Below are 17,483 nucleotides of genomic sequence, written 5' to 3' on the forward strand. Positions count from 1 at the left end.
GAGTCCCCTTAAACCATAAAAACCAACATGTGTGTGTGTGAGAGACAGAGAGGGCTTACCGATATATACAGTGAGGCACATAGACTTCACTAGAAGGGAACTCCAGCACTTCTTTAACCGGCCGTGGAGTTTTCTCAGAAACTGGCTTCACTGGAATCAGTTCTGGGGACAGACACCCGGGAACCGTCTCCGGGACTGGGGACACTTCCAGTTTCAGAAAACCTTTCAAACAACACATAAATAAATGGTCACATGCCAAAGTTTGATCCTTGAAAATAAATGTTTGACTAACTGTTAACTCCTACACATATGAGTTTTTTCCGTGGATGAACTGGAGTATAAAAAGGCACAAGTTAGAAACTCTCCTCACCAGGTATGATCTTAACACGCCGCTGACCGGACGACCTCTTGATGTCCGCCAGGAACTTGAACAGGTCCTCGTCACTCAGACGCTCTCCTTCCTGCCAGCACACACAGTAAAAAGTTTAGCTCAACTCAAAAATGAACCCAAGAGTCAAATGGAAGAATATTTCCAGAATGTAGTGTGATGTTAGAGCTAGCTGAAGAACGCAGGCACCAATTAATCTGAAGAATGTGACGAGTGGAATGATGCACTCATGCTGACCAACTAAAATTCTAATCATTTCAACAGCTTATTTTTTCCCCAGAGCTAATTCAATGAGTTAGGATTTTTTTTTTAGCACAGGAAAGCACTGTTCTGAAAAAAAAATCTAATGAATGTTTCTTGAGCATCAAATCAGCATACTAGAATGATTTCTGAATGATCATGTGACATTGAAGACTGGAGTTATGGTTGCTAAAAATGAAGCTTTGCCATCATAGGAATAAACACATGTTCAAATATATTACATTAAAAACATTAAATTATAATGATATTTTACAATATTACTTGTTTTACATTTTTAAAAAACATTACAAAATCTTACTGACCCCAATACTCTGAATGAACCTCTGTACATAAACAACAAAGTCCCATCTACATTCTTTCTTGAATATTCTATTTGTTATAAATGTGATACCTGCTTAATTAATGTGCACGTGGTAAAAGCTGGTTTGAAGCCAGACAGGACATAGTTGTCCTCCATCATGCTGAATCTGTCAGAGTTACGTCTGGGCAATCCCTTCTTTTCCAAACTACTCCTGCCTGTGCCATAATCAAAATGGAACACAATTATGGATATAGAAATTTTTTAGAGAGTGAGTGCAGTACAACAGACCAATGATGTTCATCTGTTCAGTATTTCACCATTGATGCTGTCTGTGTCACTTGTTTCTCTCTCCAGTGTGGAGTTGATTGCACTCATGATGTTGACCGTGGCAAAGGCGAAAGGCATCCTGTAGCGGCCCAGTCTTTGACAAAACCCCTCCGCCTGATTCCTCAACTTCTCCAGCTTGTCTCTGTTCTGATGTATAGAAAAAAAAAGAAAGTGGTTTTATGAATTACGGTATTTATCATTAGAGAGTGTGTAGAGGATAACCAACTTATTGTTTGAATTCAAAATAATGAATCTACTCTTCTGGCAAAGCTTTCAACTAGACATTGGCACATGGTTGCAGGGTAACTGTCATAACCCATGCCAAAATCAAATAATGAGCAGGGCTGTCAACATACTTTTGGCCATGTCGTGTATTTAAACAACTTGAGAGATAGAGAAGTATTCAGCGTTTACCTTAGCGTCACTCTCCTTCAGTAACATGTATGGTTCAGCACAATCCCCGATCTCTCCCTGCTGTAGAACCTTCTCGATCTACACATGTTCAACACAAACACACTATTAATCATCTCCATTATAATCTCCACTATCATGGGGAATAATTACTATTAACATTAGTGTCAGAATGTTGTTTTTAATATTAATTAGACAAAAATATTAAGCACCTCAACATTGATAATAATAAGAAAAGAGCCCCAAAGCAACATATTAGCATGATTTCTGACAGATCTTGTGGCACTGAAGACTGGAGTAATGGCCACTGAAAATGAAGCAGTCACAGGAATAAATCAAGAAAAAAAATAAACAGTTATTTTAAATTGTAATAATATTTAACAATATTATGGTTTTAGAGGAAAGAAAAATGGTGAGAATAAAAAAGCATAAAACAAGTTATACTGACCATAAAGTTTTCAATTATGGTGAACATAAAATGTATGAAATTTACTCAAACTTCACTAAAAATAAAGAAAACTTTCACTTTATGTTAAGGTCCAATTGTCGCTATTAACAACCCTTTAACTATGACTCATTGTTTGCTGCCTATTAATTATTAGTAAGGTAGTTGTAAAGTTTATGTATTGGGTAGGATTAGGGAATAATGATAAAGTCATGCATAATATGTGCTTTATAAGTACTAATAAAAAGCCAGTATGTTAACAATAGCCATGCCAATAAGCAACAAGTTAATAGTGAGAACGGGTCCCTATCCTTGCCGCTGCCGCCTCTGGCTTGCTTAGTTGGGGACACTTCATTTACAGCGATATCATTGACTTAACTGCAAATGATTGCAAAGCTATTATTTAAACTGAACTGAGCTGGATGATGACATCACTGAATTCAATGATGAACTGCCTTTAATTGTCATTGTGCATTATTGACACGCTGTTTTCCGAATGAATGTTGTTCAGATGTTTTGACACAATCTGTTTTGTTTAAATAAATAAAGGTGACTTGAATATACTGTAGTGAAAACTATATTCTAAGGTACCAAAACTTTTTATTAATTGAAAAAGACTCAAAATGGTCAAATACCTGTAGGTTAATCCTCCTGACCTATATATAGGTTTATCAATTGTTTATAATATATAGTCATTTCAAGTTAAAAAAAAAAGTTATGCATTTAAATCATTTTATACAGTCACTATTAATCAACACTACCTTAACGACCAGATAGATATCTGGAGAAGGGTAGGAGATTGAGAAAACTGCAGATCTGGCCAATGTGGAGGGGTCAGTGTGGGGAGTGTGAGGCCGCAGGAAACCCTTCAACTGATCTGAGTTCATGTCAAGATGGAAGTTCTCTGAAATCTGAAGGAAACAAAAAATACCATGACTGGCATGGATAGCATGAAACAACCAGCCTGCTAAGGGTTTTACCATATTTCTAAATAAACAGAAGGGAAATTGTGGTGCATAAAGAACCAAAACACTTCCTCAAAATTCAGTCCAAGTGAACCAATCATAACAGAAAGACACCTCACAAAGAGCAACATTAGCACAGTTTGCCCCCAAATTACCACTGAATCTCACTCAATCTGACAGAACCCATCTTCAAGGCTTTCTTGAGCATATCAGAAATCCTTAACTATGTTTTTCTCTCTTAACATTGTGAAATGGGTAATTCTTCCTATCCAAACACTCTCTTCACCAAGCCATAGAAGGAAAAAAACATGCTGCAAAAAGTCCCTATTTACCATGAATCATCTGATGTGTCTCTTGCATTAACCTTCTTCAGTAAAAGCTAAAGCCAAAGAGGATTAATGTAATACTTCAGGATATTCCTCCTAAATATAGCTGCTGTCTGTCCGTTTAATATGGAAATACACACAGCTTGCATTAAAACTCGCTGATTCCTTGAGATCCATGACTGTCAGTCCGAGAAGTTCTTACATTTGTGGTAAAGACAAGCTGTGGTTCATGTTTACTGGTTTTATAGACCTTGGTCTAAACAGTTCAAACTAAATTTTGTGATCCATTTCTACTTCTTTGAAATTAAATTGCTGCTTTAAGTGCCTACACACACAAATTAAGTAGAGATGTTGATTTAACCTGACAAAACAATGTTCATGGCTGTGTGTGGATAATGAAAAAGTCTCTCATTAGTCTCTCTAGCTCTGTTCAGACTGAAGTGGAAGAATGTGGGAGGACTAACAGGAAGAATATTGATTAATTATGTCTCCCCAGCTTAAGCAAATGGGTTTAAGCAGAAGGGTCAAAATACAAAAACTATACCACATATTTGAGATTTTTTCATAGCTTTTAAGATAAGCATTAGAAACTGACCTTCTTCTTCTCTTTCAGGTCATAGAGGGCCATGGTTGCAAAGAAGGGCTCAATTTCAATCTCAAATCTGTAGAAGGACAAACATTATTTCAAAACCAAATATAACCACATTTTAAGGGTACATACTGTATGTTATGAGGACCATTTCAAATAAGAAATAAAATCATATATCAGACCAACAATTCAGAGAAAATAACCAGTAATAGTGGATGGTAAGGAAGTATTACTTGATGGTCTGGCATCGCACTAGAATCCTCTGCCCAAAGTGCTCCTTGGGACAGTCAGGAATGGGCCGAATTGCTACTGCATCCTCCTGTACACAGTCCAGGGCAGATTGAAGACAGTATTTAACTTCTAACTGAATCCTTGTGTTCACAAAAATGAATCACTCAGGAATATTTAGTAAAGAACACTGTTTAACAGTATAAAGCAAGTAAGACAAAGCTGCACCTCATCAACAGGTGGGTAGAGGCCGAAGAGCTCGCCGCAGCGGCTGCTATTTCTGGCCTCCTGGTTGAAACGATCCATCTCCTCCGGGCTGCTGAAGCGCAAGAGGCTCTCCACACGACGGTCCGGCTGCAGGGCCCGTAAGTTAAAGTCTGAGCTTGTGAGGGTGGTCCGAGCTGTATCATCACAAAGTGCAGGCAGGGACGGCGACTTTTCCTGAGGCACAGGAGAGAACATATTACACCACATATTACACAAGACATCTAGATACTGTACCATGGGTTTTAAACTGGAGCCTTAGAACCCCACAGGAGCCCAAAAAAGGGCTTATTATAATTTAGTTCTGAAAAAGATGAATGAAATAAAACAAAACAAAAGAAATAATTACATTTATAATTAATAATAAAAATAAGGACTGTTTACAGGGGAGCAACAGTTATAACAGTTATAATTTCTTTTGTAGTTTTGATTTCTGCATTATCTATATGAATATTAAGATCCGCTGCAATAGCAAATTAGTTAACACACCTAATTCAGATTACCAACTCGTTAGAAGTGAGCTACGTGAATGAACTGTGTTCTGATCGATATGATCCCTACACCGTGTTCATTGCTCCCTACTCACTGAGCAGGGCTTTACTTCACTAAACATGGGCTGGAATTGGGAACCGCTGATGCAGCCTATTGTAATAACTATTACAATTCTGGTCTGTGAACATAAATGCGTCCCCGGGGGCGTGGCTTTGGACAGCGATTGCAAGCAGGGTGGGACGTTCGCTTTCAGTGCTATCAGGCTAATGTTAGCATTTTCCAAGATCTCCTATTGCACCTTCAATGTAGTTTTGTTTTTCATTTTACGTTCATCTTACTATACCTTGAGAGCCTGCTTAACTTCACTGACTTCACATAACTTGCCACATAACTACATGTGAAATAGAGCAGGGGAGCTCTTATAGTTCTGAGACTGATGCCTTTTTCCAGGAAGGAATTATAAGCCTTTGAGACGGATGAATTCTCAAAACCCTAGGAGAGATTTCTGTTAATCGCCAAATATAAGAACCATATGCACTGGCTCTGATAGTGGGCATCATCTAGGGATCCCATGATACATTGCGTCTAGCCTGTGGGATAGACCTTCCCATACCATTTGTATTCTTAATCTACTTGCTGAAAGACACACATCACAGAACAGAGCTGGCTAGCGGGACATTTAGTACTCCTCCGGATTGCTAATAACCCCTGCAGTGAATGTGGAGGCCCTTTTAAGGGAGCCAAAACTAAGGGAGGATCTTGGAGTTCCTGCAGACTCTCAATCTCAACTCATGAAAAATACATGGAGTGAAACAAATCTTTGTGGTTTGGATAATTAAATCTTGGCAAAGCTGCACTGGGACGGAAGTAGTCAGGACAGAATGAATATTCATGCCTCATTACGTCCCTGGACTCTGACAAACGGGGGTGGGTTGGAGCCAAGATGGTGGTCAGGGGGACAACTAGAAAAGAAAATTACAAAGGATAAAGATTCTGCCTATTTTTCTTATTCTTTTCAACTGTTCTCTTTTTTTAAGAGGAATTTAATGTTTTGTTTGTGTCTTATGGCAGGGAATGAGCCGACATAATGGAGTGGGTGGTGACACACTTCAGAGGCTTAAATATAATGATAATAATAATTACAAACAAAAAAGAGGAATATAAGTGTCCGTAGGGTTGGGTGGCGTCCTTGAGTGACACTAATAACAATGTGAACAAAAAATCCCATTTACAGTAGCTGCTTTGTTGTTGTGAAATGGCATCTGCATAAAAGAGGAAAGGTTTTATAAACTGTGCTTACTACTTGCTCTTGTTTGTCAGGCTCAATGTCTGACTCAAACGTCTGTCTCTGTAAGATTCTGTTAGCATCTGTCCTCTCGGAGTACGCAATCCATCCATAACCCTGAGATCTGTAAGTGAGAAACACAACAGCATTATAGTATCTGTGCGTCTGGTGTCATTTCTCTGAGTTATGTTTTTTAGAATATTTAAGCTGCAGTATTTCAAATTCAGCCCTGACGAGGGACAGGAAATGAATGAAGTCTGGGAATTTACCTTCTGCCAACCACCAGCCAGGGCTGTGTGTAACTCTGAACACAATCCCTCACGTGAGGATCCAGCTCCACTCTGGAGACACACACACACACACACACACACATCGTAACAACACTAAAGGCTTTACAGACACACACTTCGAACACAAAGTGTATTTTCATTTTATTTTGTATAATACTTCCAATTATTATATTACAAAACAATAATGTATTTATCCATAAAATGATAATAATAAATTAAATATTAATGTATTCATTTTATAAATATAAATATATATTTATTCATTTTATAAATATAAATATATTTATTTATTTTAGAAATATAAATTAATTTATTTATTTTATAAATTAATATATTTTTTAAATAAATAATTCCATAAATAAATTGACACTACTAATGACGCCAATAATATATAAACACCATTATTACTGCCATTATATTTTTGCACCTAAATTAGTTCAAACAAATTTTCATCTCTGTTGTACGTGGTTTTGCATTTCTCACTTGAGATTGAAAATGAATAATTTATGCAAACAATACAAAATGACGTGTCAACCGTCCTTCCTGTTGAATCAACATAAGTATACTGGTTCTGTTCTTTAGATATCCACAAATCCCACCTTTTATCAAAAGCTAAATTAAAGCCATTGGTAAATTTCTACTCAATCTAGTAAACTGTCTACCCACACAGCATTACAATCATTACACTAACACAGCACAAAGATATTTGTCTAATTGACCTTCTCAACCCCAGCAGGGAGCATCCAGCACCTACCCTTGCTCTGGGACAGAGGGGCGGAGTGTCCTGCATTCCCTCTCCACCAGCTCCACCTCCAGGTCGTCGTCTGGGAACTCCCCCAGCTCCTGCATGAGCTCGGCATCTCCACTGCGCAGCTGTGACATCAGGAACTCATCCAGGTCCACCGGCTCAACCGCTTCATATGACTGAGGCTATAAAGATAACCAGGACTTCCAGTCAAAAATCTAGTGCTCATAAAATGAACTCTTTGATGGTATAGACACACCAGGTATTATGAACACCCTTAAAAATAATAGTTTAAAAAAGGTTTTTGCAACGATGACATAGTTTTTTCTTAGTGTAAAGATCATTTTAAAAATCAGTAGGATCTTTTTCTAAAATAAAGAACATTTTACAGAATGGATGTTAAAGGTTCTTCATGAAACCAGATGATAATAAAGAACCTATATTATATAGACATTAAAGTGTCTGCAAGACATCACCTCGTCCATTTGAGACATAATAATATGAAACAAAAGTAGTGTAAATTATGAGAATGTATATCTATCAACTGCCTCTATGGCATTAAAAATAGTCTACATATATTGTAAGCAAAATAGCTGCAGTTAGTTGCAGCAAATCATCATAAAATATGAAGTCTACCCTAAATATATCAGTACTGTATTTTTTATAGACACTAAAGAATTCAATCCAATTCAACATGTGGTGTGTATCAAAGTAGACATGTTTTTAATCTTCTTCTATACCAGCTACTGAAATGCGTAAAATAAAAACTGGAATGCTCTATGACCCCCATAACACAATGAAACAAAGAAGGAGGCTGGTGGGAAGCAATAAATCATTTTAAAGCTGATGACATGTACAGACCATAGCGGTAAAAAAAAAAAAAAATGCATTGCCTACAGTTGTATTCCTCTTTTAGCAAAGTTAGAGTGGAACAGAGCGTGTTTTGTCATGACTTGAGGCAGACAGCTCCAGACCTGCTGAAGATCATTAACATAAGTGCTGTTTCATAGAGACAGATTCATCAGAAGGCTATTGGGCATAAAAATTAAACCATCAAACTAATGCAAGCCTGTGGAAAGAGACCAAAGCACGTCAAATAAAGGATTTAATAAAGGTGTAACTTTATGATAACCCTAGCTGGTTATGTAACGTCTCTCAAACATTTTTTTTCACACTTAAGGTTTAGTGAAGAGTTATCTCATGCAAAGTGTTGTACAACAATATTACCAGTTATCTGGAACATGCCCTTATAACACAAGGACTTCTAACTATAACAATTCTGATAAAACATTTTCAAAACAAACTTTCATATCTAAAGCTCGTAAAGGTGTAGATGCTGAATCTCATCACAGCAGACATCAATAAACAACCAATCAAGATAAGTTTGTTATATAATGAAAATCATGTGTATGTGGCATTTCATCAAGGGACTTTAAGAAGCGCACTGTACTGTCTAAGTTATCTGATTTCATCTGATCTCTATGGAAGCCCATTTCTGCCTCAGAGTAAAAAAATAAACAGGGTTATTGTGAGAATAGATAACATAAGCTTTATACTTTTTGTCAAATACGAGATACTGTAAAGTTGCAAACTATGAACTGATCACAAAAATATTGAGGATCTTGAGGTCCAGTATAAGGTCACATTTGTGAGATATAAAGTTTCAAAAGTGTAAAACAATTGCAATTGGATGAACTGTGAGAAATAGTCACAACTGCGAGAGAGAAAAAACATCGCAATTGCATGAAATAAATTTGAAACAATGAGAAAGTCACAAATTAGAAATAAAGTCAGAATGGTAACAAAGTCCCAACTGCAGGATAGAAAGGTGCAATAGCATGAAATAAACTTGGGAAATAAAATCACGATTACGAGAAATAACATTGCAAAAGAGAGAAATACAAATTGTAATAGAGAGAAACAAAGCAACACTGTCAAATAAAGTCACCAATGAGATATAAAGTCACAAGTGTGCGAAACAAAATCGCAATCGCAAGAAATAAAGTTGCAAAATTGAGAAAGTCGCAAATGAGAAATAAGGTAAGCATGGTAACAAAGTCACAGCTGCGAGATATAAATTTGCAATAGCATGATCTAAATTTGCAAGAAAGTTGCAAATGCCGTTAAAGAAATAAAGTCGCAAGTGAGAGATATGAGGTTGCAATAGCATGATATAACTTTGCAATTATGAGAAGCAGTCACAATAGTGGGAAATAGAACCACAGTTACGAGAAATAAAGTTGCAAATGTAGAAAACAAAAAATTTTATATGTAGAAACAAAGTTGTTACACTGTGAAATAAAGTCACAATAGTTAGATATAAAGTCACAAGTGTGTGAAATAAAGTCATATTTGTGAAAAAAATTTTACAATAGTGAAATATAATTTCTATTAGCTTTTTATTAAGGTGGAAACGGGCATCCATAGATTTTTTTGCATAGAAAGTGCTTACATTTCTGGTGTCTATTTGAGGTAGTACATGGAACAAAGTTTGAGCATAATAATAACTGTTAAAAACCTTTGTATTTAAATATTGCAACTGTCGAACTATATTTTGCTGTGTGGTTTGTGCACATCAGCAGCAGCTGACAAGAGAGAAGCAGAGGGTAACTGTTGATGAATACTGATATAGTCTATGGGTGGAGGTGTTATTTACGTAGCTCATGTAACCTCATTCACTCAATAGCAGCAACAGGGAAACAGAAAGGCATTCAAGTGCAATGCATTTCTTAGAGAAATAAAAAGACTCTGACTTTCATATAATTTTATTAATTAACACAAAGGTTTAAATGTAAGTTTCTCATCCTGGGGCCTAATTGTGCATTTTGGAGCATGGAAGCAACCACAAAAGCCGGTCTATATTCAACAACATCAAGCTTAAAATAACCCACCCAGGCTGTGTGCATTGTGCAAATTTAGCTTAGAGTTTCATTTCTGCATCTACCAACTGATTGCAACCAACATACAGCAGACAGAACAAGTGCATCTGAAAAGGATGAAAGAAAACACTCACCAAAAAAGTCTTGGTAACGAGGCAACTGACAAGATGGCGTTGCCCGGAAATAAATAAAAAACTTGTTTCTGCAAAACTCTTCCTCAATAGGTTTGAGTTGCATGAAGTAGTCTGTATTTTGTGGCTTCCAAGACCAGGATATGACATCACAACCACTTCCTCTACTATGACGAAGTAGCAGGGGCACATATGCATTCATAAATAAAGTCAAAAATGTAAAGATGAGTTTAAATCAATTTATGAGTACATATTCTGCTTTCAACTTTAAGAAACGCTGAAGGAATTATATGATCGCTGTCAAAAAAGTGAGAGGTACTGTAGACCATTATTGTATGTTTACATTGGTGCATGAAAGGGTTAAAATTCGCTAGCGGTGAGATAGCTAATAAACAAGAATGCAGATGCATAATTAAATACTTAAAAAAAAAAAAAAGCACCAATTCTACTTTGTTAACAATAGGTTAAAAATGATTGTTTTACAATAAACAAGGAATGAATGTTACATTTAAGGGTTTCTCTTGTGATGTAAGATCCATGTGTACATATCAGGGAGCTATCATGCATAAACAACTGAATTAATCAAATATTCAATAATTATGAATAAGAACGAATAATTTAACAAATTATTACTTAATTATAATCTGCATTTAATCCTAATAATAGCAGTTTTCATGTTTTAACATGATAACATTAACATTTGCCTTTCACTGCAATCTTTGTAAAAAATGGGAAAACATCACAGGGAAGATTATGTTTCCATGAAGTCAACAGCTTCTAAAATCCATGGATATTACAGATGAGTTTGTGTATGTGTGTGTGTGTGTGTGTGTGTAAGCTGTAAAGCACCAGCTGCGGTGGTCTGGTAGCCTGGGCTCTGACCCATTTTCAGCATAGAGGAAGCACAGACAGGTTAGAGCTTAAGTATGTGCACACACACACAATTTGAACTTCCCATTAATTTATAATGTTATTAAAATAAAAAATAAAAAATCATAATTTAATATTAGTATATTTTTTATAAATTAAATGAATGCAATTAATAACATATTATATAAATATATATGTGGGGAAGTCGTCATCTAATGGTTAGAGAGTTTGACTCCTTACCCTAAGGTTGTGGGTTCGAGTCTCGGGCTGGCAATACCACGACTTAAGTGCCCTTGAGCAAGTCACCGAACCCCCAACTGCTCCCCGGGCGATGCAGCATAAAAAATGGCTGACCACTGCTCCGTGTGTGTGTTCACAGTGAGTGTTCACTGCTGTGTGTGTGCACTTCGGACGTGTTAAATGCAGAGCACAAATTCTGAGTATGGATCACCATACTTAGCTGTATGTCATGTCACTTTCACTTTCATATATATATATATATATATATATATATATATATACATACACACACACACAAAATAATTTTATATAAAAATTAACAGTTAACACATAAAAATAATATAGATAGATCTATTTTTTTATTACAGATTACTATTTTTTCTTTTTTATCAAAATATATTTTTAATTTATAAAAATTACAAATAATTAATTAAATCTATTAAAGGGTTATTTCAGCCAAAAATGAAAATTAATCCATAAATTACTCACCCTGAAGTCATCCTAGGTGTATATGACTTTCTTCTTTCAGACGAATTCAGTTGGCATTATTTAAAAAATTGTCTTTGATCTTTCAAGCTGTTTGATGCCACTCAGCAGGTGTTGCATCAGGCCATGAGAAGTTTAATAGAAAGCCAATCCATTGAAAAACACCGGGGGCTAAACAAAGGCCTTTTGTAGCAAATGAATGTGTTTTGTAAGAAAAATATCCATATTCAAAAGTAATAATCACTTATCTAGCTTGCGTTCACAGTTGTTAAACGGAAGCAGTTCCGGGGGAATGACGTATGAGGCCAGTGTTGCCAATGTGCGGTTAGTCTTGTGAAAACCAACGTTAGTTGCCAGGAGCAATGGCTTATATTGAAATCCTCTGACATTCTTCTTTACAAATCCTCGTTTTGTACTTCTAATTAGTGACCATTGTTTTGTTTTGATCTCTCCGCTGCGTTTCCGCGTGCGTCACTTCTGAGCAGCGCATACGTAAAGCTTATCTCGTATATCATTCCCTCGGAACTGCCTCATTTACAAGTGTGAGTGCAAGCTAGATTAAAGTGATTATTACGTTTTTAATATACAAAAACAAATTGCTTTGCTACAGAAGGCCTTTGTTCACACCAACCACCAACATTGTTTTAGAGATCATGATCCATTGAGATATTTTGTAAAATTTTCTACTGTAAATATATAAAAATTTATTTTTGTATTAATAATATGCATTGGTAAGAATTTCATTTGGACAACTTTAAAGGCAATTTTCTCAGTACCGGTATTTAGATTTTTTTTGCACCCTCACATTCCAGATTTTCAAATAGTTGTATCTCAGCCAAATATTGTCCAAATATAAACAAACCTTCTTATATTTCTTTGTAAACGGAATCAAATTAGGCAGTGATGTGACAGACATTTACCCACACCTATTCCCGCATACAGAATGAAGTGTTTATAAACATACATCCATAATTTGAATGTCCTGTTTGTATGTTCAGAATCAGTTTGAAGTTACTAGGCTGGATTTTACAGAAGTGTTTATCAGTGAAAGTGCAGCACTCACTATGTTGAGGCAGAAAGAGCCAGAGGCGCTGTGACTGTGCCGGTGGTGAGGCAGGGAACCATGGCTGATCCCACTGAAGTGTCTCCGGATCTCCGCCGAGGAGTGTCTGAGGTGAGAGAGGAAGACAAGGATGAAGAAATTGGAGAGGAAACAGAAAATGATGTGCAACATAGGATTATTTTCTAGTGAGAGGTTTGGGGCCGGCACCAGGTGCTTGTTTACACACTCCTCTCAGTATGTATATGTGTGTGTGTTTGTGTGTGAGATAGAGAGATGCAAAGTTACAAACACCGAATAAACCTCCAATCAATGACCTTATTTATTAGTAGTCAATAAACACACAGACCCCTCATTAACCTGAACTTAAGTGTCTCATTAACAGTGTAGTTCATGGTCAACTCCACCCAGATATGAATAGTCATAAATCATCATACACCTGATGTTTGGCCATATATATATATATTTAATTTCACTTTAGGTGTACATCTCAACTTCCTTTATTAAACTGTAATAAGTATTCGTATCAGCCAGCAGCCACCTTGCTCTCTAGCTATCAGTATCACCTTAAAATATCCACATCAGTCAACCACTAGATTTGAACCCACAACATTTGCATTATCAGCGCAGTTCCTTAAGTACTCAGGCTACTATAATCCCAAAAGCTTTTTGTACATTATTATGTTCATTCATTTGTACATGTATTAATATCAAATAATTCATTGTATACTTTTGGGTGAGTACAACAACAAACCCTTCTGCCACATGCAGCAATCAGCTTTTGAAAAGCATGCATGCTGTGAGATCCTCAAATGAAGTGTAAAATTAAAACACTCTAATGACGTACCCCAAACACTGGATAGGGTGTGCTGATATGTATGTGTATGTGTTTGTGTGTGTGTGCTGTGGTGCACCTGTGCTTCCTAACCACTCCAGGCAAAGCAGAAAAAAAAAATCAGACAGACAGTGTCCCAGATTTCTCTGTCCCACTGCTGCATCACTGATGAAATGAAAATTCACAGTGTAAAAATGACACAGCATGAGATTTACTTTGAGATTTACTTTCAAAACACCCGCTGCAACCAAGTTACCACTTAAGCAGTTAGTTAAAATTTTTCACACCTAAATCACCTCAGTCACATTCCCACAGTGTCTCAGACAACAATTCCCACAATGCAGCCTGTTTTTCTCCTAATCTCCATTCATTTCAACAGAAGGATTCGCCTCAGAAGTAGAGAGGTATTGGGTTTGGCAGTAAGCCCTCCAGGCCACAATACAACAGAGTGCTATTGTGCACCCGCTTATCAAAAGTCCTAAAAAATGGGTCACCTTTCATAACGCTGTGTTGTTTCTTTCCAAACACATTTACACAGATTGTCTGTTGCAGTATAATGGGGTTTCTGTAATCATGTGCACTTTATTTTCAATGTGTTTGCTTTGCATCACATAAATGACTTGCATTTTACAATATATATAAAAAAGAAAGCAGTTGAATTGAAATTATATTTTACTTTATTAATGTATTTTTGATCAAATAAATGCAGCCTTGGTGAGTACAAGACTTCGCTTTAGAAATGGCAAAAAAAAAAAAAACGTTTGAATCTCCTAGATCTTTATGAACAAGGCAATCACACAAAAAGGCTGCAAAACGAAATGAACTGCAACACCATCCGTTAATTCAAAAATGTTGTAGCTGTTGTTCTTGTTTTTCAGGACTCTGTTCGGTAACTTGTGCCAATTCAAAATATCAACTCGAATGGCTAGTTTTTAAAAACTAGAGTAGATATGTTTTCCAGGAATATATCCACAAAATCAGCAACAAACTTCGTTAACTACTTTAAAAGTTAAGTTTGCAGCAGGAGAGCATGCAAATTCTCTAAACCACAGAGGAAAGACAAACAGGAGTGAATTATAGCATGCAGCCTTTCTATATTGAAGACAGATCACAGAATACCGCAGAGAGTATTTAGTAATCCAACACATTCACGATTCGTTCATAACAGCTCACGTCATTATAGATCAAAGCTCAAACCTCATGTAATACGAAACGCAAGCTGAATTAATAATAATAAAAAAAAAGCAAAATCATATTTCTCCATAAAAGCAAAGAAAGGAATATCAGATCTTTTATAGGATAACCAGGCATTCAGTCCTAATGGTGAGAGTGATGCCAAAAAAACACTACTAAGAAAAACCAATTAAACATAAAAGGCTGAGACGGGTGTGATCTACAGAAAAATGTTAGTCTCTAATATGACTGGAATGTTCATCACAAAACAGCTCATGATACTCTGGATGATGGTGTTTCTGTGTTTTAATGGACTGTTCTCTGCACTGGAGGTAATGACATAGGGTGCAGAGAGATGAGTCTCAATTTGACCCTCCTTCTGCTCCATTGGCTTTCCATCAACTTTGACAGGAGCTGTAATTATTGGGAACATTTCACAAAAACAAACACACATGACATGTTAGGAGCTCACACTTTACCAACAGCTATCTTGATTTTGTTACAGACTTTTTGATAGTATGACTACAAAGATCAGTAATCTTTTCTGATGCATTCTGATTAGGGGTGCAAGATAAATATCGGCCGATATTTATAATAAGGTTACTATATCGGCCGATAATTAATGCGCATCTCATCAGTAAAGCCGGTTCTTTAATCAGCAGTAAATTCCATCAAGTGCGTGATTTCACAATTTACAGCTGATTAGAGAACCGGCTTTACTGACGAGATGTGCATTAATTATCGGCCGATATTTATCGTGCACCCCTAATTCTGACGATAATTACTGTAAGCATTTGGGTCATTTAGTTCAATAATTTTTTTAAATGGCTCAACCAGGTACTAAAAAACTTCTGAAGGGTGGAAGGGGAAGGGACGGAGCAAGTTCTGTCTGTGCCACTTTTTTAATTGCTGGTCTCTATACACACATCAGACAGACGCCTTTGGTCATTTAGCCATGTCTTTTCTTACTGCTTGAATGTTTTTAAAGGGATAGTTCACCCAAAAACGACAATTCTGTCATTAATTACTAATCGTCATGTCATTCCAAAACCATAAGACCTTCATTCATCATCAGAACACAAATTAAGATATTTCTGATGAAATCTGAGAGCTTTCTGACCCTGCATAAAGAGAGCAGAGCAACGGTCAAGGCACAGAAAGGTAGCAAGGATATAAAAAAATTAAGGGGGTTAAAATACATGTCAATACATGTGGTCATTAATGCAACCGTAATGTTAAAAAACTATAAAAATACTTTTATGTACAAAAATTTTTTTTTTTTTTTTTTACTTTATACAACAATTTATTTTCTTCCATCTCAGTCGATGCATGTTCACAAGAGTACCATGAAAAGAAGAAAAATAAATTGTTGAATGAAGTCGTTTTTTTGTTGTTGTTTTCTTTGCACTTTCTGTGCCTTGAACGTGTCAGTTGTGTTGCTGTCTATGTAGGGCCAGGAAAAACTAGGATTTCATCAATAATAATAATAAACATTATTTTCTTAATTTGTTCTTAATTAATATCTTAATTTGTGTTTTGAAGATGAACGAAGGTCTTATGAGTTTGGAACGAGAAATGAATCATAGAATTTTCATTGTTGGTTAAACTATCCCTTAACAGTCACAACATTAATTTAAAATGCATCTTTATTGTATTTAAAAATTTTTTATTAGGGATTAACTCATTTTAAAATTGCACTCTTAAATGGTAAGCACATTAACAGTGCTCTTAAAGTCATAGTTCACCTCCCCAAAAATTAAAAATGTCTCTGTGTTTTTTTTGTCTGTACAGTAGGAGTCCATGGTAACCAAAACTGTTTGGGTGAGTAAATTGGGTGAGAATGGGTGAACTGGGTGAACTGTCTTTTTCTAGCACATAAACCACTATTCAAAACTTTGAGGTCAGTGAGATTTTGTTTTTTAAGTTTTATGAAGTCTCTTATGCACTCCAAAGTTACATTTATTTGATTAAAAATACAGTAAAAACAATAAGATTGTGCAATGTTATTGCAATTTAAAGTAACAGTTTTTTTCAATTTGAATATATTTTAAAATGTAATTTATTCCTGAGATTGTAAAGCTGAATTTTCAGCAGCCATTACTCCAGTCTTCAGTGTCCCATGATCCTTCAGAAAACAGTCTAATATGATCTAATTTTTCAAAAGCATTTATTTGAAATATAAATCTTTGATAACATTATAAATGTATATTTTGATCAATTGAATGCTTTTATTAACAATGATCCCAAACTTTAGTGTACGGCAGTGTAGTGTACTACAGTAACCTAATTACAATTAAACTTTTCATTAAATGTATTGTTTAAAAATGAGATTTAGAAAAAAGAATCCAAAGAAGAAAGAATCCAAATATTCAATAATGTCAATAACCAAAAGTGACATCTTCAAAAAAAAAAAAAAGATTAATAATTAAATGAACAAAAATAAATGTGTACTTATTTTTCCCCATTGCAGATTGTGCATCTTGACAGTAAAA

General features: G+C 35.8%; 1 protein-coding gene across 3 annotated transcripts in view; it reads right to left on the reverse strand.

The window, feature by feature from the left end:
- Positions 1 to 17,483, reverse strand: part of dock8 (dedicator of cytokinesis 8) — a 45,188-nt gene that overhangs the window by 24,434 nt on the left and 3,271 nt on the right. For 2 of the 3 annotated variants that reach the window (XM_052562750.1, XM_052562749.1), the window contains exons 1-13: positions 10,331 to 10,534; positions 7,327 to 7,502; positions 6,552 to 6,623; positions 6,298 to 6,406; positions 4,470 to 4,682; positions 4,247 to 4,332; positions 4,020 to 4,086; positions 2,895 to 3,044; positions 1,692 to 1,769; positions 1,268 to 1,424; positions 1,041 to 1,165; positions 371 to 461; positions 60 to 222 (exon numbers count right to left, since the gene is read on the reverse strand). In XM_052562750.1, the coding sequence (XP_052418710.1) occupies positions 60 to 222; positions 371 to 461; positions 1,041 to 1,165; positions 1,268 to 1,424; positions 1,692 to 1,769; positions 2,895 to 3,044; positions 4,020 to 4,086; positions 4,247 to 4,332; positions 4,470 to 4,682; positions 6,298 to 6,406; positions 6,552 to 6,623; positions 7,327 to 7,502; positions 10,331 to 10,525 (1,682 nt within the window). In that variant the 5' untranslated portion in view covers positions 10,526 to 10,534. Of the gene's footprint in view, positions 1 to 59; positions 223 to 370; positions 462 to 1,040; positions 1,166 to 1,267; positions 1,425 to 1,691; positions 1,770 to 2,894; positions 3,045 to 4,019; positions 4,087 to 4,246; positions 4,333 to 4,469; positions 4,683 to 6,297; positions 6,407 to 6,551; positions 6,624 to 7,326; positions 7,503 to 10,330; positions 10,535 to 12,986; positions 13,093 to 17,483 lie in introns of those variants that run through there. The other variant, XM_052562751.1, reaches the window with a different exon arrangement.

Source organism: Carassius gibelio, chromosome B8 (assembly GCF_023724105.1).
Source record: "Carassius gibelio isolate Cgi1373 ecotype wild population from Czech Republic chromosome B8, carGib1.2-hapl.c, whole genome shotgun sequence".
Classification (NCBI taxonomy): domain Eukaryota; kingdom Metazoa; phylum Chordata; class Actinopteri; order Cypriniformes; family Cyprinidae; genus Carassius; species Carassius gibelio.